Source organism: Carya illinoinensis, chromosome 5 (assembly GCF_018687715.1).
Source record: "Carya illinoinensis cultivar Pawnee chromosome 5, C.illinoinensisPawnee_v1, whole genome shotgun sequence".
Classification (NCBI taxonomy): Eukaryota; Viridiplantae; Streptophyta; class Magnoliopsida; order Fagales; family Juglandaceae; genus Carya; species Carya illinoinensis.
Genome location: NC_056756.1, coordinates 5,635,816 through 5,657,938, shown reverse-complemented (window position 1 = coordinate 5,657,938; position 22,123 = coordinate 5,635,816). Strand labels below are relative to the sequence as shown.

At 34.9% G+C, this 22,123-nt stretch overlaps 3 protein-coding genes across 3 annotated transcripts; 2 read left to right on the top strand and 1 right to left on the bottom strand.

The window, feature by feature from the left end:
* The first annotated feature begins 4,060 nt into the window (after positions 1-4,060).
* LOC122310009 lies at positions 4,061-4,885 on the top strand. Its single transcript, XM_043123900.1, has one exon. It carries the CDS (start codon positions 4,061-4,063, stop codon positions 4,883-4,885), a length of 825 nt encoding a protein of 274 aa, XP_042979834.1.
* A 4,842-nt stretch (positions 4,886-9,727) lies between these two features.
* Positions 9,728-14,558, top strand: LOC122310552 (serine hydroxymethyltransferase 7-like). The gene is made up of 4 exons (XM_043124527.1): positions 9,728-11,011; positions 12,358-12,763; positions 13,544-13,645; positions 13,739-14,558. Exons 1-4 carry the CDS (start codon positions 9,947-9,949, stop codon positions 13,960-13,962), a joined length of 1,797 nt encoding a protein of 598 aa, XP_042980461.1. The 5' UTR covers positions 9,728-9,946; the 3' UTR covers positions 13,963-14,558.
* A 2,004-nt stretch (positions 14,559-16,562) lies between these two features.
* Positions 16,563-19,417, bottom strand: LOC122311188. Its single transcript, XM_043125627.1, has 3 exons — positions 19,289-19,417; positions 17,892-18,486; positions 16,563-17,752 (listed from the first exon to the last, which is right to left on the bottom strand). The coding sequence occupies exons 2-3, from the start codon at positions 18,252-18,254 to the stop codon at positions 17,159-17,161; spliced, it is 957 nt and encodes a 318-aa protein (XP_042981561.1). The 5' UTR covers positions 18,255-18,486; positions 19,289-19,417; the 3' UTR covers positions 16,563-17,158.
* Between the last annotated feature and the right edge of the window lie 2,706 nt (positions 19,418-22,123).

Genomic DNA, 22,123 nt, shown 5'->3' with positions numbered 1-22,123 from the left:
AGACATTTTTCTTAAAATAGAGATCTAGATATAGAGAGTATGTTAATCAAAATCCTATAATAAATATTAAATTATAGGAATTTCGGTATTTCGGACACTGAATATGGATGTTCTAACAAATAATAGCTCAATTTGAACCTTTATCTGGGCCAACTGATCCAAGTCCCACTTTCTCTCTCTCCTCGTAAGCCTAACAGGCAGATCCTGCCTAGCCCTAAGACCAACTGACCCAAAACCCTTAACAGCACTAGAGAAGCCCAGTTCGGATGAGTCACTCCACATTCTCAAAAAGCCCCAAACCACCTCTCCACAACGCCCCCAACCCCCAAGGGAGTTCTTCCTTTCGTTCTCACTCTCTAGAGTCTAGACCCCATCTCTACTAATTAATATCCAAGCATGTTAAGTGCACTGTTTTATGGCGGATTTAATTAGTATGGTTTGTGAATATAAAATTATTATCGGTTATAATACGATATAATTTTTATAAATCTCGACTCTTTAAGTTTGTTATGTAAATTCGAATGCAATTTTTTTAGTATTATCTAATTTTAACCTCGATAATGAGATTATGGTTAAGAGGTCATTTGGATTGAGAAATACTTTTAACCTATTTTATCTATTATAAATTTTTTTAAATTTTTACGTAAAATATAAGAAATAATTTAATTTTTTAAAATTAATAATAATAATAATATTAAAAAATAATATATTCATAATATTTTATTTAATTTTCAATGTATAAGACCATTATTACGTTGTGTCATTGTTTGTGTCCGCCGCCCTTTTACCTTTCCGAAGGTTTCTTGTGTGAAATAAGTTGCAGGTCCTTTCTTTAGAGATAATTGGCAACATCGAGTTTTCCGAAGTACAGACTAGCATCCTCGTAGACCAAAGGAAACTTCCTCCCATGAACGTGGGGGAAGAGTTCATGTATTAATTTGCCTTTGAAAATCGTGAGAAAACAAGTGCAAATAGAAGAGATCTAATGAAAGATCCGGCGACTAGTCTTGTCCACGCAGAGTTCGTTGACAAGTAAAATGAATGTGCATTATTGATAAGATTGGATAATGAGATAGGATTGGATAATGAGATGAGGATTATATAAAAGATGCGATAGAGCAACAAAATGAAGGTACTCATGATAAATAAATAGAGCAATTATAACATGTGTTTTGCACATTGGATGTAGATTGAGCCTGCATATCAGGAGCCTTGAATTGTCCACGACCAGCATCTTTTTCATGATATGAGACTTGAGTAGTGTGCTATGTATGTTGCTCTAATAAGATAAAAGTTTAAAATATTATTTTTTAATATTATTATTATTTTAAAATTTAAAAAAATTAAATTATTTATTATATTTATGTGAAAATTTAATAAAATTATAATAATAAAATAAAATAAAATAAAAATTTTATATCTTATTCTACTTGTAACAAAGATTTTTGTAAATCCTTCCGTTTCTGAATAACAATTAATTTGACGACTTTGGAGCTGAAGTAGGTTGGAAACTTCTCAAAAATGAATCATTAGTTTTCTTTTGGTTTAAATAAAAAGAGAAAAATATGAGAATCCTTGTAATTGGGCATAAAGAGAACACGAAAATTAGAAAAGCAAAGAAAATAGGGTCTCTCAAATTCAATGGGTTACGGATAGGTGTCCCTTTCACAAGATCACCTGCCTGCATTAATGTCTCCTCCTCTCTCTAGAATCCTTCAAGATTTTCAACACCCTGTAATTAACGGTAAATGGCGTGAACCGCAACCAAACGATATAAATATGGGCTCCAATATTAATTGAAACGCCTAAAAAAGTTAAGATCTTTTTGACTTAACCCAATAGATTGGAGTGACTTGATCATGAGCGTCAACATGACTTGATCCTCTGATAACGCCAAGTTCAGCCCATCGAAATGACATTCCATTAATTACCTCCATACTTAGAAATAACCATTCTTGTTTAATTATTGTCAGACTCTCTCTTTCCTATATATAAAGTTAATTGAGATGCTGTTATCAACAAGGAAAAGGGTAAGATTGGTATAGAAGTGATTATTCATTATAGAGAAGGGCAGGTGATTGGATCTCTTTGTACTTCCAGAGCTGTAAATGCTACACCTAAGGTGGTTGAGTCTTATGCAGTTATGGTCTCAACTAATTTTTATAAAGACAAAGGCATACAAAGGCCTTAATTCACTCATATTAGTCAAGTGCAAATTACTCATATTGGAGTTAGGCAGGTTGGTTAATTGAGGATACCAAAGCTTTGCCCAATTCCTTTGCTAAATGGTCAGTTAAATACAGTACAAGAGTCAGCAATCAAGTTGCTCATATTCTTACTCAGGAAACTTTATCTTTACAAGAGGATTTTATAGGCATGGAAGAAATTCCATCTTGGGAAAACACTAAGGCCACAGCTGGCCCAATTTTTTTTTTTAATTTTTTCTTTTCCTTAATGATTAAGAATTTTTTTTAATATTATTATAATTTTTTTATATATTTTTAAAATATTTAAAAGTATTAAAAAAATGATTAAAAAAACAAAAAAACAAAAACTTATTTTTGCCTAAGGGGAGCCACCAACTGTGCCTGTAGCACCATCCTTCCATCATCTTGTATTCAATCCATTATATCAATTGTTCAAAAAACTTAAAACAGATAGAAACATGTATATTTAATTACTTTTATTATATTCTTAATACATATTTAATCTAACACATCTTAAGTTGCTGATTTAAGAATTTCATAACCACTCAAAATGCATTATATTATTATGTATGATTAAAGACGTACAATAAATTTAAGGAAAAAAAATACATTACTTAATTATAAAATTATCAACCCGATATTAAAGTTCCCATTTGTTCGATGCAACACTTGTAAAGTTTTTCATCCCCTCTAAGATATACAAAAAAAAAAAAAAAAAAAAGAAGAGAAACATTGATTCGATATGAATTTATTACGAAAACTGTTATAGATATAAAGTGATTGTACAAATTAAATCTACAAACTGATATGGTTTCGTCGAATTTATTAGATATATTTTATAATAAAATTAATTTTATAATCTAAAATATCACATAAAATTATATCAGTTTGTAAATTTATTTTTATATAATTATTTTGTAACTAAAATATTTTATATTTATTATTATAAGGGGACACAAAATTTAAGAAGATGGAATATAAAAGTTCACTCTAATATCATGCATGCAACAGTTGTTTGTTGCTAAGGAAAAAGTATTGCCGATAAAGTTTTTCGTCCCCCTCTAATTAAGATGAAAAGTAACGCTCCTCCTCCAAGTTGATAAGGAAACATTAATGGCCGCGGGCGATACATGTACATGCATGACTCATGTTGATGGTAAAATTGTAAAAGCAAGAGCTACTTAAAAGTAAAACTAGTCCTCTACGTACGTACCGCCGGTCGTGTTGATCGATGACGACAGGCAAACTGTGAGCAGTAGGTCAGGGTATTTTGTGGCCGCCCCAGACCGACGTAAATAGCAGGCCACCTTAACTCTCCAGAAGCATATATAATTTGCATCAGAATGTTCTTAAAATTGAAATAATATCTAAATATTAGAAACTTAACAATCATGCATCCAGATCACTCTAATTTAATTTCCTAGAGTTCTCTCTCTCTCTCTCTCTCTCTCTCTCTCACATAGCAGATCCAATTTATTTGTCTTTGTGTTTCTAGATGCCTTCCTTCGTCATAGTTTTTCTCTTTCTTCTAGAAGACATCGACGAAGGAAAAGCATTGGTGATCAGAAAAAGAATTGAAAATTAAGAAAATAAAAATATCGCTTTATAAGGACTCCAAAGTCATACATAAACTCCAAAGACATGCAAAAGGAAAAGACCAAAATCTGAGATACCAAGAAGATATATAGGAAGGAAATTAAAGCTCGCATATCAACAGGGATTTTTCCAATTAAGTTCATCTCTTCTCCAAGACAAACCACACATATATACCTCCCCAATCTCTCTCTCTCTCTAAAAGTTTTCTTTTTATACATTCCCTTTGATCTCTTCACAATCTGCAAGTTAGTTGAAATATGGGAGATCACCTAAAGAATCCTCATCTTGAAGAAGAAGAAGAAGCGGAAGAAGCGGAGGAGGCACTTTCTCTCTGCGATCTTCCACTCAAACCCAACAACGAAGATGATGAAGATAACAAAGCCGGCCTCGAAGATCAGTACTCTTCCAAATACACCCCACGATCGCGCTCTGAGACGCCGGATTTCTTCGAGTTCTTCAGCGACTTCAGTTCCGAGATGTGTCCAGCCGACGACATCTTCTTTTGCGGAAAACTCATAGCCATCAAAGAACAATATTTTCCTACTCCGGCCTCCCATCAAATTCCCAAAGCGTCCACAAATACAGAAGAAAGCCATACAAATAAAACCACTTTTCGTCGACGATCAGACTCGTTGTCCAAGCTACAAAGACCCGTAACTCGATCAAACAGTGGTTCAAACCCGGAGCTCAGGAGGAACAGCCGCTCTTTGGATTATAAAAAACTGCACCGAAGTTCAAACTCTATGATCTCAACGGCACCGGAAATAGAGAAAAGCTCATCGGCGAAAAGCGTGCAGGGAAAGTCCGATATGGTGCTCAAAAAGGCTGGGAAGCCTCGGCGGTACCTTTTCATGTTCGGGATGGTGAAGTTTCCGCCTGAGATGGAGCTTAGTGACATAAAGAACCGACAGGTTCGGAATAATCCTCCGTCCACACTGTTTCCTCCACCGATTGACGTTCACGGCAAGATTCCGGTGAATCAGAGCTCCAGTAAAGGTTCCTGGAGGTTGCTAAGAGCACTGAGCTGCAAGGACCATGCTAGCGTCGCCGTAACGGCGTCTTTTTGCATTCGACATGCGTGAAAGTTTAGTGATATTCTCCACTCCGGTTAAAAGTTGGATACAGACGTGCATGATCAGGATGGATGCCATAATTACGAGTCTCTATTTACTTTACGTAGAAGGGAAGATATTGATTGTACAGTGCCGGACCATGGTTGATCATACCGTCCAGCTCTTGATTATTAGAAATTAAAAATTATAGTTTTTTTTTTTGTTAAATAAATCGAATAAAAATAAAAGTTTATATATAATTGTTTTGTTTTGTTAGGTGGTGGGAATAGAATTGAATAAGAGTTATGATAACGCCGATCGAGTTGGTCCTGAGCCGACACTACAGTACTACTGCCATTTAAAATATATGGGTTTTGTTAAATGCAGTCGGCATGCAGTCGACTGTATGGAATAAATAAAAAAAATTATAAAAATATTATTTTTATAGTTGTATAGAATGAATAAAAAAGAGTTATAAAAATAATATTTTTTTTTCATATAGGTCCCATATCAATTCATTTTTTTAAAGCGACTGCACGCCGACTGCACAAATCATTTCTCAAAATATATATGTAGATATATATTTATATATAGTTATTTATTTTTGTCTTCCATTAGAATTTGATCTGTTTTATGGATCTTGTTTTTGTTTTATAGTCATATGTTATATATAATATAGGAGTTGGTGGTAGAGACAAAAACTTATCTACTTGGTTATATCCTCCATTCACCTCTTAATTCTTATTAGCATATATATATATATATATATATACATATATATATATATATCAAAGGTTTATAAGAAATTGGCCGTACATCTTAATATTAACTGCCCTTTTGTTTATTATTTGTTCATTCCTATCCCTGGCCTTTTCGTTTCTTGCTGCATTCGAATAACAATCATGATGTACACATATTATCCGGGTTTTCAGTAATCATGCAAACACACACATGACAAAAATCAGACATTATGATATAGAAAAATGATTGTTGTAATTATGAAAGCGTAAGTATCGTATAATTATTTAAAAAAAAATAAATAATTATAAGATTCACATGAAAAAAAATTATTTTTTAAATAATATACCTCACTATTTTTCTAAACGATTGGACGACGCTTGTACATTTGACGATTGTATATAACATTACTCTTATATATAATACGTAGTTTAGTTAGGTTTTAATATTTGCTCGGGAATATTAACATTTTAATTTGTCTCTTTCTTGCCAACCACGAATTACTCTATCTTTTTTTTCTGGTATATATATATATATAAACATGAAAAAAATTTTTTAAATAATTTTTTATTACATATTATTATTTTGGTAATGTTACATGTATTTATAGTTTTTCGTACAAGATTTATTTTATTATTTTTATTTTTAAATTTAAATTTTATAGTTTTTAGCACATTAATAACTTACATGTTTATATAAGTTAAACTTATAAGTATAAATAACATGAATTTTCTTATTATTTTAACAAAACATCACATTACATAAAGATCAATAATTTGTTTTCTAACCGAACCCTTCAAAACCAACAACGGCCACCTTCACACAAACTATGAGTTAACTCTCGTGTATTATTATTATAAATCTACAAATTAATATGATTTTATATGATCTGTTAGATTTATTTTTATAATCTGATATATTGTATTAAATCACATCAATTTATGAGTTTATTTTATAATCTTTTTGTATCTAAAATATTTCTTAATTAGAATTTGTTTCTAGCTCCGGGCCGTTTGAGGCAGGTAGGCGTCACCAGGGGAATATATGTCTATATATCACTTGTAGGTTTTAACCACGCAACAAAAGATAAGATTATTCAATGAGAGATAGATAGATAGATAGATAGGTCATACGTAATTATCAAACACCTGGATATCTTCAAGCTACTCATGTATATGACTACAGTAGTTCCATTAATCTTGTCTGTGCATGTCTATCATCTTAATGTAGAGCGGAAGCAAAGTCCTTGTACCAGCTGGTACTACTAACATATGGTTCCATGTAACTAACAAAGAGTACTACCACATAGCTAGTTTCAAAACTTTCATGCACATACACACAATATATATATATATATGGAACATATTTTATATTATAAAATTACTTTTATTATAAAGTATATCTAACGGATCTCGTGAAGTCAAGTCAGTTTTTAAGTTTATTTTTATATAATCTTTTTATATCTATAATAATTATATATATATTATTAATTTCATGATGTTGTTTCAACTAAGCTTCGTTGCCTCGATTTAATTCTCATCACTCAAATGAAAAATCAAATCAAATCAATACATCATGGTGTCCCCCCCCCCCCCCCCCCCCCATCAATTTAATCAATAGATCATTGCAATGGTGATGCTAGCTAATGGAAGAATATTATATGATAAGTTATAAATATTGGAGCTTGATGATGATAATTTAATTCTAGCTAGAAACTAATTTATAAGCATGTCATGAAGGGAACATCTTGATCATCACCACCTTCATGTATTGATCATAAAAGCCTTTTTGTCTTATAGTACTTTGGTTTTAACTTGTAAACAATTTGGACCGCAAATAAATTGTTACACGAAAGATTTTTTGGCTCATACAATGCTCTCAAGAGTCGTTGACAAGACTCTGCAAGTTGCTGAAGAGTCGTGTCTCTGAACAAAATGTATTCCTTTCACAAGGTACCACTCCATTGTGGTTTTGGATGCTTGTGCCTAAGTAGTCTTTTGTACAGGTCATAGAATCTCTACCAACTCTCAGAATGCTTTTGTATGATCTTAACCTCTAACAAATTGCCACAAAAATAGTTTTACTCTGTAAAATATTTTAAGTGACTTGAGTTAGATTGGCTTCAATCTAGGAATATCAAGCAACAGGTAGTTGGTATTGCTGGTTTATATTGTTTAAGAGAAGTGCTTCTGATCGGTTGAGTTGATGTTGGTCATTTAAAATATGACACGTAGAAAGTTTTATGTTATGCATACTAAAATTGCCACTGCACCAAATCCAGACCACCACCGCACCAAATCAGGTTCATCACCTCCACGACGGGAAAATGACATCACATCCACAAAGCTCTTTCTCCTCCATGAAGCTTCGTGGCCCATGAGCTCCGTTGCCAGAAACCCATTTGAGAAAAAAATAACCGTCGCCCATGGTTATGTTCGTTTGGCTTTGAAGATAGTTTGAAAACTTAGCTTTTTAGTCTAAAATCATTTAGTTTGGCTCATAATTCTTGAATTTTGCATTTGAAAACTCGTTCCATTTTGGAAGTTGGATTTCTTGCCTTTAGCGACATTTTTTGTGCCTCAGGTGTAACATTGTTCTCTTTGGGCTTTTATTTGAGCTTTGAAGGAGAATGTCTTGGCTGGGATGAGATTTGAGTGAGTAATGATGATCAATATGGGGAAGGGTTTGAGTTTCTTGGGTCGATTAGTTTTTCTCTGATTTTTACTCCTTGTGCGGTTCAAGATATTAGTTAGTTCGCGAGTCTAAATCTATTGCTCGTTCATGATTGATTCTCGAGTCAACAGGTAAACTTAATTATGTTGCATTTTGTGCTTTAAGTTTTTGAGATTTGGTTTTATAAGTAGGAGATCCATGATGGATAGCAATTCTTACGTTGCTTTGATTGATCTGTTTTCTGCTCTTTTATCTTGTGGATCTGGAACCCAGTTCCGAGGCATAACATTCTTAGCTAACTCTCCTCCACCCATTCCTATACTTTTCACAGACATTCTATTGATTCTTTACATCACTTAGCTCACCGACTCCACCAACAAAACGATTTTTTATATACTACTCAGCAAGTGTGAAAATAAAATTTAAAAGGGAGATTTCATATAGAACAATGCTACATACAGTTGTAAAATTGTAAACGTCGTGTAATTACTTTAAAAAAAAGTAGAGTTCATGATTAAAAAATTAATTAATTTTTTTTCATGTAGGTCTCATATTAATTCATTTTTTTCAAAACGACTACACATCACTTATACAATCACGAATGTAAATATCTCTTTCATATATTAGTCCAGACTGAAGAATTCTTCATTGTCGCTGTCGAGTGAGCCAAGTCACGAGTGAGGAGGGTCACGAGGTTTCTAGTCTAGTCTAGAGAGAGGGTGGGCGGAGAGGTGGGTGGTTTTCGTGCGGGATGATCTGGAGAGGGGCTTCTGTACAAGAGGATGGGAGATGGGGGGCTTCCCTTTCCTTGGGCTGTTATTTGGGGTTTATTAGACAGGCCAGTCAGAAGATTTTCTCATTGTTTAATCAAAGGTGGACTTAGGAGGGTAGCAGTCACATGCTCTAATCTATAGGCAAGGCTATGAATGAGTTCAGTGTAAGCCTGCTGTCAGCGTAAGGAAAGCAATATTATGTTTAAAATTACGAGTAATGTTATATATAATCATAAATTATATAAATATTATGTAATTATTTTAAAAAAGAGTAAAATTCACGATTAAACAGTTATATTTTTTTTTTCTTGTAAGTTATGTATTAATTCATTTTAAAAAAAAAAACTACGCAGCACTTGCATAACTATGATTATAAATATCATTTCTCTTTCAACCATAACTAATCATCAACCCACTTCAAAATTGTGACTTTTAACCCTACTATACCATCTCAAATTATATGATTGCAAATAAAGAGAGAAAAAAATAATATTTTTCATTAAAAAACATGATTTTCCATTAAAACAATTAGTTCAAATAAGGCATTTCATCGGCCGAAAACCAAATATAGTATACGCCTGGTCCATAAAACAAACACAAGCTTCTATTTGAATCGGGCTATTTTACATTTTATAGGCCGAAAGTGGAGAGGCCCAGTTCACAAGTTAGCCAACTCATCAACGTCCAGGTGCATCCCCTACGAACCTACGCGTCCCCGTCATTCCCACGCGTACGGCTCCCTCTTCCATTCCACCTACAGAGCAATGGTGGCGTCTTCAAACAATTTCATTCCCTGCTGTTCTTACATTGGCTGAATCACTCCCACAAATAAGCTATGCATACGCTTCTCTGTATGTGTATGTATATGTCTTGTCGCGATTAGGGCTTCAATTTGGGTGTATTTCTGATGGACTTATCCCATCCACAATCGAGCCTTTCTCTAGGGATTTCATCCCATTCGTCTCCGCCCCACCATACCCAGATCGCCGACGACTCCATCTCCCTGCAGCTGGACTCCAGCCTCCGTGACCACACGCCAACCCACCCATCGGCCCTGCCCATCCCCTTCCAGCTGCTCGAACCCCAAACCACCGAGAATCCCCGCAAAGAAGTGAGCGCAAATGGTAAAGTGTTTGAAAACGAATTCTCCGAAGACGGTGTCGAGGAAATCCGACTTCTCGGTCACTCCATGTGCCTCAAGCGTCGCCGAGACTGCGATTCGTCGTCGTCGTCGTCGATTTCGATGTCTAATTCTTTGAAGAGGGTTTCGGTCGAACCGGACCTCGAGGCGCGTCGGAGTGCGGTTCGATCATGGGGTGATGCGCCCCTGCAAGTGGCGGACCCCGATATATTCGAGTTAATGGAGAAGGAGAAGCAACGGCAGTACAAAGGGATTGAATTGATTGCATCAGAGAATTTCGTGTGCAGGGCGGTAATGGAAGCGCTTGGTAGCCATTTAACCAATAAATACTCGGAAGGAATGCCCGGGGCCCGTTACTACGTTGGGAATCAATACATCGACGAGATTGAAATGCTTTGTTGCGAGCGCGCATTGGCGGCTTTCGGTCTTGACTCGGAGAATTGGGGTGTGAATGTGCAGCCTTATTCGTGCACCTCTGCAAATTTTGCGGTCTACACGGGATTGTTACTTCCTGGGGATCGGATAATGGGGTTGGATACTCCGTCTGGAGGGAATACTAGTCATGGGTACTATACTCCGAATGGGAGGAAAGTTTCGGGGGCGTCCATTTTCTTTGAGAGTCTACCATATAAAGTGAACCCGCAAACTGGCTATATTGATTTTGATAAGCTTGAGGAGAGGGCGCTCGATTTCCGTCCCAAGATACTTATTTGTGGGGGAAGCTCGTATCCTCGGGAATGGGATTACGCCAGGTTTCGGCAGATTGCGGATAAGTGCGGAGCCGTGCTTATGTGTGATATGGCTCAAATAAGCGGAATTGTTGCGGCTAAGGTGGTGTGAATTTCCTTGCTTGCTTTGTGCTCTGTTGACTTTTATTTTTTATAAGAAATAAACTTTATTGAACGAATGCAACTAGGCAAAGCCCATACAGGAAGTATACAAAAGAGACACCTAATTACACTCTAGCAAGCTGAAAAGAAATTATAAAGTCATGAATTGTGCGCTGTTGGCTTTGTGTCTATACGTTGTAGATTAATGCCTATTTTGTTTTTTATGTACTGATTTTATCTACTTGCTCTACTGGTTTGTAGATATAGTGCGTATTTGATGGCATTTAACTAAATTTCAGCCTATTTCTTTCTTTTGTATAATCATCATCATCATCATTATCATCAATAGATTGAATAATGTAGATTTGGGCTGATCGGTGCAAGAGGAATAATCCTATATCTCGAGGAATCTGAAAACCCCGCTTCTGCCTTGAATTAGAAAGATCTGGCTTCAATGGCTACCCAGTTTAAAAACCTCATTGTAATAAATTGAAAAAACTAATATGAAAGCACCACCAGCTAGACAAAAGTGGTCAGCAAAGAAGTCTTTGATGAGAATCACCAGAGAATAAATTCATCAGAGATGGAGCAGAGAGATAGCGAGAGAGGTGGAATTGAGATAGAGCTGAGTGGAGGGAGAACCCATGTTCACTGGTACTATTGCAAGATAGTTGAGTAGATATGCCAGTTTTGACATTAGAAGTCCTTGCATTGTCCTTCAGCCCTTCTGCTTCTTTCAGTCTTTCCATAGTATTATGCTGCCACCTGGCCCTGGAATCCGAATGGGAAACAGCCCTGCTTCTTTCAATGATTTGAACTAGCCTCAGTGCCTTCGTTCTTTTGTTTACTTTTGCTTTTGATTACTGATCAAAAAAATGATTTGAACTACTTAGACCTCCTTCATTTTAAAAAATTCAAAAGCTTTGGTTTCAGTAAATAATTGGATTTAACGTTGAAATGATAAAGAAAGAAGAGGATGACTGGAAAACGAAATAGAGTGGTACAAAATATCAACACCGAGAACTAACTTGACTCCAGTGAACAGAAATATTTTGACATGGCAGGAGTTAATTCTAGGACCAACCTTGAAGTCATCTCAAATTTCTCACAAAATTTGTGAATTTAGAGAGGCTGTGCTTTTTGTGGTACTCACTAAATTTTGTTGAGTAAATCGTTTATTTATTTTTGAAGGCAACTATTTCAAAACCGAATGTAACTCTGGTTTTGCATGGTAAAACTACTATATTTAAGTTGTGGTCATAGAATATTCCCCTATGGTGTATCTATTTTTTAACTGTTATTTTTATCGGTAAACAAAATTTTATTAATTTTTACTATTTAATACAGGAATGTGTTAATCCTTTTGATTACTGTGACATTGTCACCTCAACAACTCATAAAAGTCTTCGAGGTCCCAGGGGAGGTATAATTTTCTATAGAAAGGGAATGAAGCCAAGGAAGAGAGGGCTGCTTTTGAATCAAGGAGATGAAACTGACCAATATGACTTTGAGGAAAAGATCAACTTTGCCGTGTTTCCATCATTGCAAGGTGGACCACACAATAACCATATTGCTGCTCTTGCCATAGCCTTAAAGCAAGTGGCTACACCTGAGTACAAGGCATATATGCAACAAGTGAAGAAAAATGCACAGGCTCTAGCTTCTGCCTTGTTGAGAAGAAAATGCAGGTTGGTTACTGGAGGCACAGACAATCATTTGTTACTTTGGGATCTAAGGCCTTTGGGATTAACAGGTATAGTGTTATACGTGTTATGATTTCAAGCACAGGCAGATTGCATTTTCACACAGTCAGTCATCCTCGTTAAATGCCGACATATTTTTTCACTTATGAAAAATATATATTTTTTTATATCTTGTGATGCATGGCTGCTCAAATTCGTCATATGATTGGAAGGGATTTTGTTGTTTGGGTGTTCATTTGTGGCATTCAAGTTTGAAATCTACTTTGTTTTACTAGGATGTCCATGGCTTAATTATTTAATTGTTTTTAAAAAATATGTTTGAAAAGGGGTTGCGGAGGTTTGGCCTTGGACATCAGTTGTAGGAAAAACTTTGCTGGAGGTGGTGGGAGAATAGGTTTTTATATTTATATTTGACAATGGTGAATTGGGATGATGATGATGATGTATTGACACAAGCATTGTAATTTGTACCTTATATTTTATTAAAAAGTCCTCATTTATGGTGGAAGAATTGAAAAAAATGGTGGAAGAATCCGGGAACAAGGTATAAAACACAACTGTCATAATTACAAACTTTCAAACACCAAAACTGACAAAAATACTTTCTTATACTAGCTCAATATCATTTACAGTGCATATGAGGAATGTTTTGACATGATTATATAACTGGAGGTTCTTTGTGCATATTTTCTTCTTATGTGGCTGCTTTCCCCTACCAGGGACACGGACCAATTTTTAGCTCTGTTGGGGCAGTTTTTTATATTATTTTTTCCTACTTGATTCTGCTTTGTCTGATCATCCCTTAACACCTATCGCTTGTATTTTTGCAGGTAAGAATTATGAGAAAGTCTGTGAGATGTGTCACATAACTCTGAATAAAATTGCTATTTTCGGTGACAATGGAACCATCACTCCTGGAGGAGTAAGGATTGGTATGCGAAATTTAGCTAGACTCAATTTTCAAGTTTTTTAAAGCTTGTCATGGGACAGCGCTTTTATACTAGCTTTACCTTTAATGCTCTCAGGTACCCCTGCTATGACATCTAGAGGTTGTCTAGAGACTGATTTTGAGACAATTGCTGAATTGCTCCTCAGAGCTGCACAGATTGCTAATGCAGTGCAGAGGGAGCATGGAAAGTTGCAAAAGGCTTTTCTGAAGGGCCTCCAAAGTAACAAGGACATTGTGGAGCTCCGGACCCGAGTTGAAACTTTTGCGACACAGTTTGCAATGCCGGGTTTTGAAATTTGAACGGGTTCTGAAGTTGCAGCATGGAGGTTTTGTGGCCTGACATTTGAAGGGGTTCGGGAAGGATTTCAATCTTCCTCTACCTTTTAATAATTCCTGACAGGCCTCTGATGCACAGGGGAAGGGAAGTTCCCAATCAATGTCCTCAGATTGTCTCTGCGTTATGGATCCGAGTCTCTGCAATTATTTTAACTAGGATCCATGCAGCGCGGGCTTTTTGCGAACTGAAGTGTGTCACAGTCGGTACACTCGGCCATTTTTAAGCGAGGATTTGTTTTGTTAATTAATGCTTCTTTTGCTGTTTTGATAAAATGGTGGCTACCAACACCTGAAACAACAAAGGAGCGTGGTGCTTGGGACATTCTATGATTCAGCTGTCAAGACAGAAAGATCAAATCTTGATCAACCAAACCTGAGTTCAATCCTTCTTAATTTATGGGGAGTCTGCAAAAGATATTGAATTTGATTTGTATGTACTGAAGCCCCTGAAATCTTTTCCCTATATTTGATACAGCAACCACAATGTTGGATCAATAAGGCTTTGATCCACTTGACATTGCCATATTATTTTTGCCAAATAATGTCGTTGATTTTCAGCATGCTGGTTTTGCTTTCATTCCCAATTTATAATATTCAGTGAACTGGTGTAATTGCAGAGAATAACGTGGGAAATCTTTGGGTCGTGCTTCACATTTTGTTAAATGTAAAATTTCCTTGGAACTTGTAATACCAGTTCTGAGGGAAAAAGTCTGTAAAAGTTATACCTCAATGGTAATTTCATGGGTAGTCCGAGACGTCTTTGTTTCTGCAGCTCGAGCCCTTTGGAAAGCTATTTATCCTTGTATGATTGAGATGTAATACGCCCTGCCCCCTTGCAAGCGAAATGATGGAAAAATTGGCATGATTAGGTTCATGGGGACATTTTATGCCCTTTATTTTAGTGAGATTATGAGAAAAACACTACTACTAGTCAAAATTCGTCAGGGGGAAAGGAAGAAGCCATTCTTACGGGAAAAAAGAAAGTGTGAAAGGAAAGAATAAATAAAAAAAGATAAAAGAGAGTGATCAATATTAACAGGAAATATGTCAGTAGCTGATGTTATAGAGACTCCACGAGAAACTTTCCATCATAAGCTACAGCAACTCAACACCATTGCTTTCATTTCAAACCAAACAAGAATCAGACAAAAGCATCATTGAGATAGAAAAACTGCTTTTTGAACTTTTAATAAAGCAAACCTAGGAATCTATCTCTCTCTCTCTCTGTTTATTTTTTGTCCCATCAGCCCGTATTTTCCATCACTGCTGCACACTAAAATGATTAGTCAATTTGCTATCACAACTCTGAAGAATCTCTATGAAAATGCAAAAGATATGTTATAGAAACCGCTGTACCATTACAAGGACACGATCTTTCTTGACTAGAGAAGGAAAATCGGGAACAATGGAATATTAAGAATCTTAATTCATTGCTTCATTTTCTTTCTCCACTCAAGTGCCCCTTCCACAGAACTTCAACTGTCTTGTTCATGTTGACAAGGACTTCAAATTTGTGTAGAGTAGTGCTGCTTGCACTCCCGTGCCACCTTTCCACGCTAGCTTCACATTATGACTACATACGGCATTTAAGTTTGTAGATCACCAAGTACTTAATTTTAAAAAGTTCAAAAAGCTTGGCTTCATATATATTAATTAGCTCAGACTTGCTCAATATTTTTATTGAAAGATTGATTGCATGGCAATTTTAGATGCCAACCTAATCAAATTGCTAGATTTGAGTTCTAAACTTCTTCAATTTTTAAAGGTGATCCGAGCAACTTTAGCAGGACAGTTTGAAAAGAAGGTAAGAAGCCGACCCATAAATATAAAATTGGAACCCACTTTCCTTATTAACTAAGAAATGTCATTGTCGCATATATTTTTCGGATTGTCTTGTTGGTAGGTAGCATAATCTCCTTCATATTTTTTACCAAGAAAAAAAACCCCACTTTTTATGGCTATAAACCGCGCGTGAGGGTCACATGCCAAGAATTTCGCAGTGGTTCCGCTTTCGTCCCAGTGTATTCATTGTTACTTTGAGAGGTCAATTCCCACTAACCCCAACAAACCCGAAAACACAATCCAAAACCACGAAAAAGAAGGGATGGCAGCTTGATAGTACTATCAATCTCTTTAGCATTAAAAATAAAATTGAGGGAGCATAATTAATGGAATGTTATGATGTAGAATGCGTCTCAAGTTCTTGCATGGAGCAGTCTGAAGAGATTAGATATTCTGAACGTAGACAGACAGTCGTGTTTGAAGTAATTAACAAGGTTAATTGGAGAGACCTTCTTTGTTGGAGATGGGCAGAGTTCAAATCAGCTTTTTAACTGAAGTTATAGGATAAGGTGTTCGAAGCACCATTATTCAAACTCTAGCCATGACCTTACTAAAACTGATTAAATGAAACTGCAATATTGCCATCGGCAGAGTAATTGTAGCACCCATCTTATTGTGGAGAGAGAGAGAGAGAGAGAGAGAGAGAGAGAGAGAGAGAGAGAGAGAGAGAGAGAGAGAGAGAGAGAGAGAGAGAGAGAGAGAGAGAGAGAGAGCATACACAGTATAAAATTAAACTGATTTATTAAACTCTCAAGCTGTTTCACAGAAATCTCATGAACCTCATATATGTTAACTACTTCATTAACTGTGATTCCTGGTCCTCACAGTCATCTTTTCTTTTCTTTTCTCAAGAAAGGGGAGTTTTCTTTTCTCACCTCATTTATGCTATCTGGATCCTTTCTATAAGAGAACTTAGAGAAGAATCTGACCTTTAGGTAGGAAAATCTTGCTTTTCATTCAAGCTACTAGCTACCTGTTAATATATTCTTCCTGTTTCTTATGTTTGGATAGTAATGTTGCTTTTCTTGTAAGCAAGAATCACATCCTCTTTCCTTCAGAATTTTCCCTCTATGGGTTTTCTCTGAAAAAGCTCTCCTAAAGCTTCAACACTGTTTAATTGTGGCTTCAAAACGAAGTGTCGTCAAGATAGGCAAGAGAAAAGGAAACAAAAAAGAAGAAAAAAGAAAAGAAAAGGGCAACTAACATGTGGAGGCTCTCTCTCTCTCCCTCTCTCTCTCATTTTTATTTTATTTTTCCACTTCTTGTTTGAACCTTTGTTTTCCCTCAACCTAGAGCTGCACATGTCCGGACCTTCTTTCTACCTAAGAGTGCACATGTCCAAAAGCTTCTTCCTACATTCAACTATTTCATCGAAAAAATCGTCAAGCTGTCCAATTATAGCCTCCACCCCACATCTCAACGACCCAAAGTAACTCTTCAACCTCTCAACCCTGTCATGGATATCACCCTCCCCTCCATACTTCAAGAATGTCTCCATTTCAATTTTCAGCTCCTCCATAGTGGTCTTCGCTTCCCGAAACTCGTAAAGCAAAATTCCCGGCTGCTCTTCAATCTGTTCTATCTCATTTGCAACTCTTTGTCGCAGTCTGGTTATTAAAACCATCAAACCAGAGCCATATGCAGCATTCCCCTCGCAGCCTTCTTGGCAAAAGATCGATGCAGGCCAACAATATACAAGTCCGCAAAGCAAGATCATCAAAAGCAACGAGCTAATGTTGTTCATTGCATTAAGAACACCTCGAAAACCATTGAACCCGTTGGACTTTGATATTGTCGAGATTTTCTCATTGGAACATAATGATAGAGGTTGAATTCTATTTTGCATTAAGATCTTGTTATTCTCTCCCAATGCCCCAATTTCTCTCTGGCAACCAGTTATCAGCCGAATCACCTATGCATAAAGTTCATTGATACTTAAATAATGACATAAAACAAAGTAAAAAACAAATTTAATCACATAATTGGAAAAGCACTTCTGCACGTCATTCTAAGCAGTTGAGGTAAGTTTTCGCCGAGTCCAGTTTACTAACCTGACGACTGAGTTGTGGGCTTAAATTGCGATAACCATCCAAGGAGGTTTCTATATTGGCACAGGTCCTATAGTAATTTTCCATCCCGGAGGCACCAGATTTAAGAACTTTGCAGGCTTCCCAGAGCCTTGAGCTTTCGTCCATGTACTCGTCGAGCCATTTTTCACCTATTGGTAAGTGAAGTTTTTGAACCAAAACGGTTAACTGGAAGTGAAAGGATCTTAGGGAGGAAAGCACCTGTTGAAGGAATTGGGTTGACATGAAGTCATGAGAGAGTAGGGATCGATCAAGATCATCGAGTCCTTGGCTGAGAAAGTTGTAGAAGCCATTGACAGAAGAGGTGCTGCATGAGGGATCCATCATAGAAGGCAAGAAAAAAAAAAAGGGATGATGGGGTGGTGGGGAGGGGGAAGATGATGGAGACTGGTGTATATATATATATATTGGAAGTTGAGAAAAGGAAGAAGAAATTAAAAAAAAGGGTAGCTCAAGAGCTCAGATTTCCATAGTGAAAAGCATTGCTGGGTGCAATTATGGGTGTTTCCTATACAGTGGAGGGGATGATTGGGAATCTGCTGTTTCCCTGTTAAATGGGCTGTTAATGAAAAAGGAAAGAAAAAAAAAAAGAAAAGTTAGAGAGAGAGAGCACAAAATGAGAAGAGTTTTGTTACGTACAAACAACGTTGCATATTAATTTATATATTAATATTGATTATTTCATATTTAAAATTTAAATTAGTATTATTTTCATAAAATTTATTTTTTAACCGATCAAAATAGATTAGTGTAAAGTTGTGATTGTAACTAGATTTTTTTAAATGAGAAACATGAAGACTTCATGGGTTCTATCTCCGTTTCTTTCCTTTGTTTTTCGTTTCTGTGTGCGTGTGTTTACATTCCCCAAGGGTTGGGTATAGAAAACAGAAAGCAAATAAAAAAATATGGTAACATATGTTAGAAAGTAAATCAACAATCTTGAAGCTCTTTAACATTCGATATGTTAGATTATGTTTCCTGCGCTGTAATAGTCTGACTACTTTGACTAAGATTTTCTTCCCATTCTTCTAGTTTGATTTGGTTCCCTATTGAACTAAGTGCCCTTTGGCTTGGTTATTATTATTATTATTTTTTTTCTATTTCTTCCCATGTTTCTACAAATCTCATATGGAATCCTTTTGGTTTTGTTTATCCACACAACCTCTATCATATTGTGATTCGGTTCTTATAAAAAAGAGATGGATGGTGAGATTCTTGTACATAAGAGAGTAGTTTATGTTTCAAAAGTCGATTCTGCTTTGATCTCTTTTTAGAACCAACATTTTTTTTAGGCATTAAAATCTAAAGTTGTTGATTCTAATGGAATGAATGAAAGATATATAATGTTGAAACACACGTACCCACTGATTCTGGATATGATCGATGATGGGTTGCACTTGCTCTGCTATGTATTCCCCAGGGCTCGAGACCAGCCTAAGGACTCGAAACAGCTCCAGCTCTTGTAAAGCCTTGCGATGTGAAGAAATAATTTTGGGAAGATGACCAAAACCAAGAGATGTATTCATTTATATGGTCGTCAACAACAAATAAAAAGGATTACATTGAATTCAAAAGTTTAAATTATGTCACTTGAACATTCAAAGGCTCGATAAGATGTACGTTGGTGTTATCATCACAACTAGAATTTAAACTATCAGAAATTGAATTTAAATGGGAACTATTATCTGGATCCAAAACCGAATTGATATCTTCGTGCATGTTTGGGATTGCGGTGGGAAATATAACTTATAACTTTAGAACTTATAACTTATAACTTAAATAATAAGTTATACTATTAAAAATTTATTTACTGTTTGATAAACATATGTTTAAAACACTTTCAAACATATTACGTTTGTTTGGAAACAAATTAAAAACGTACTTTTGGAGGTAGAAATGACGATTATTTGAATTTTTAAAAATTATGATCATATTTTTAAAAGTTGAAATTATCTTAAAGTTGTATGGATATTTTCGTTCATTGACAGTCTTTTTAAAATTCATATTACGTTCTGCATTATTCTAAAAAACACATTTGAGAAAAAGCATTAAAATGATATTTTTCTTTAAACATACTTTTTAGCTTATTTGAGATTAAAAGTGTTTTAATATGTAACTCTCAAAGGAATTAATTTTTTTATTAAAGAGTTTTTAAAAATATTTAAGTACTTTTTAAGACTCTTACCACAATCCTAAATAGGCCCTTATAACTTTAAAACTTATAACTTAAGTAATAAGTTTTACTATTGAAAAATTATTTATTATTTGGTAACTATATGTTTAAAGAACTTTCAAACATGTTATGTTTGCTTGTAAACAAATTAAAAAGTATTTTTTAATGCAGAAATTACGATTATTTGAATTTTTTAAAAATTATGATCATATTCTTGAAAGTTTGAAAGTTGTAATAATCTGAAAATTATATGGATATTTTCGTTCATTGACAGTATTTTTAAAATTCGAATTACATTTTATATTATTTGAAAAAGCAAGTTTGAGAAAAAGCATAAAAAATAATGTTTTTCCTCAAACATACATTTATCTTATTTGAGATTAAAACTGCTTTTATATATAACATCCAAACAACTTAATTTCTTCATTAAAAAGCTTTTAAGACCATTTAAATACTTTTTAAGACTTTATCGCAACCTCAAACAAGCATTTCACCTGTTGGCGCTCCATCCCTGGCTTCATCTACTCTAACAGCCACAACTTTAATTTATAAATAGGAAATGTTTATATTTAATTTCCAATGCATTGAACAATAAGCAATTCTTCTTTGGAGCCCTTTCTCTCACTCTAAAAAAAAAAAAAAATCTCCAAATCTGATTTTCGTCGGAGGAAGAGGATGCATCAACTTCCTCCTCCTCTCTTTCATTCACGCATTTCTTAGTTTATTTTTCTTCCTTTAAAGTTGAAAAAGTCAGAACGACATTTTTTTGGCAACTCTCGAGAGACACGTCAAGCATAAGAAGACTCTCAGACCCAAATCGTTTAGAGGATAGTGACTGTTTTGCGAAAATCACTGCGTGTGGTCCTCACGCACCTCTCACAACTATGTGTGTGGTCCTCAAACGCCTGACGCCACCCTTTCTATCAGCTCTTTTGGCCACACATGTTGGATCACTGGAAATACCACCACTAGATCTTTCAAACTTGACTTTTGTGGTTAAAAAGAGAGAGACTTGTTACCTTTATGCATTGTCAAATTTTACCAGAGTTGATCTAAACTATAATTCACCATTTTTTGTTCTTATTTTCCTTATTGAAAAGTTTAAAAAAAAAAAGGAGTTCATCTATTAGACGATTGTGCCTGTAGAGGTTGAGTCCTCATTTTCTAGGCATGGTGAGATTGAGTCACTGTTTAGGCAGAATGCTATCTCTTGGACATTTGTTTGTAAAGAGTATTGACAACAGTGAAGTACATATCAGTCCAATAATATACTGGTGGAGCTCTAAATGGTTGATATGGGGATATTCCTACATGTATCTTGTCATGGATGTAAGATTCTTTTAATGAATGAATGAATGATGACATTTTTTTTCAAACAAAAAACAGTAAGCAATTTGCTAAAAAAAAAAAAACAATACTTAAAAGTCTTAATAGCTTTTTAATAAAAAAAAATTAGGTTGTTTAGGTATTATATATTAAAACACTTTTAATCTCAAATAAGTTAAAAAGTACGTTTATTTTTTCTCAAGCATTTTTTTTTCAGATAATGGGAACGTAATTCAAATTTTGAAAAGATTGTTAATGGAAGAAAATACCAATATAATTTTCAAATAATTACAAGTTTTTAAATTTTAAGGATATGACCATAATCTTTAAAAACTCAAATAATCGTAATTTTTACATGAGAAATCATTTTTTTAATTTGTTTTCAAACAAGTAACATTTTTTAAAGTGCTTTAAACATATAGTTACCAAATAGAAAATAACTTTTTAATAGTATAACTTATTATTTAAGTTATAAGCTATAAGTTTTACAGTTATAAATTATATTTTCCACTACAATCCTAATCATGCACTAAGCAATTTTGTTGGAGGTAATTTTTTAGAGAGAGTTAAAATTATTCATTTTTCTAATTAATGTTTCACCCTTCAAAAAAATCCAAACGGGCCTAAAGAATTTGAAATTTTCATGCTAAGGAAACACTTAAAAGCACGTTCGACCCAGATACATATATACATAAAT

What these genes read in the sequence shown, in the direction of transcription:
- LOC122311188 (XM_043125627.1), bottom strand. Translation starts at nt 18,254, where the DNA reads ATGATGGATCCCTCATGCAGCACCTCTTCTGTCAATGGCTTCTACAAC. An exon ending in GCCCACAACTCAGTCGTCAG is followed by an intron (nt 17,753 to 17,891) that starts GTTAGTAAACTG and finishes CTTTATGCATAG; the next exon opens with GTGATTCGGCTGATAACTGG.
- LOC122310009 (XM_043123900.1), top strand. Translation starts at nt 4,061, where the DNA reads ATGGGAGATCACCTAAAGAATCCTCATCTTGAAGAAGAAGAAGAAGCG.
- LOC122310552 (XM_043124527.1), top strand. Translation starts at nt 9,947, where the DNA reads ATGGACTTATCCCATCCACAATCGAGCCTTTCTCTAGGGATTTCATCC. An exon ending in GCGGAATTGTTGCGGCTAAG is followed by an intron (nt 11,012 to 12,357) that starts GTGGTGTGAATT and finishes TATTTAATACAG; the next exon opens with GAATGTGTTAATCCTTTTGA. An exon ending in TCCTGGAGGAGTAAGGATTG is followed by an intron (nt 13,646 to 13,738) that starts GTATGCGAAATT and finishes TAATGCTCTCAG; the next exon opens with GTACCCCTGCTATGACATCT.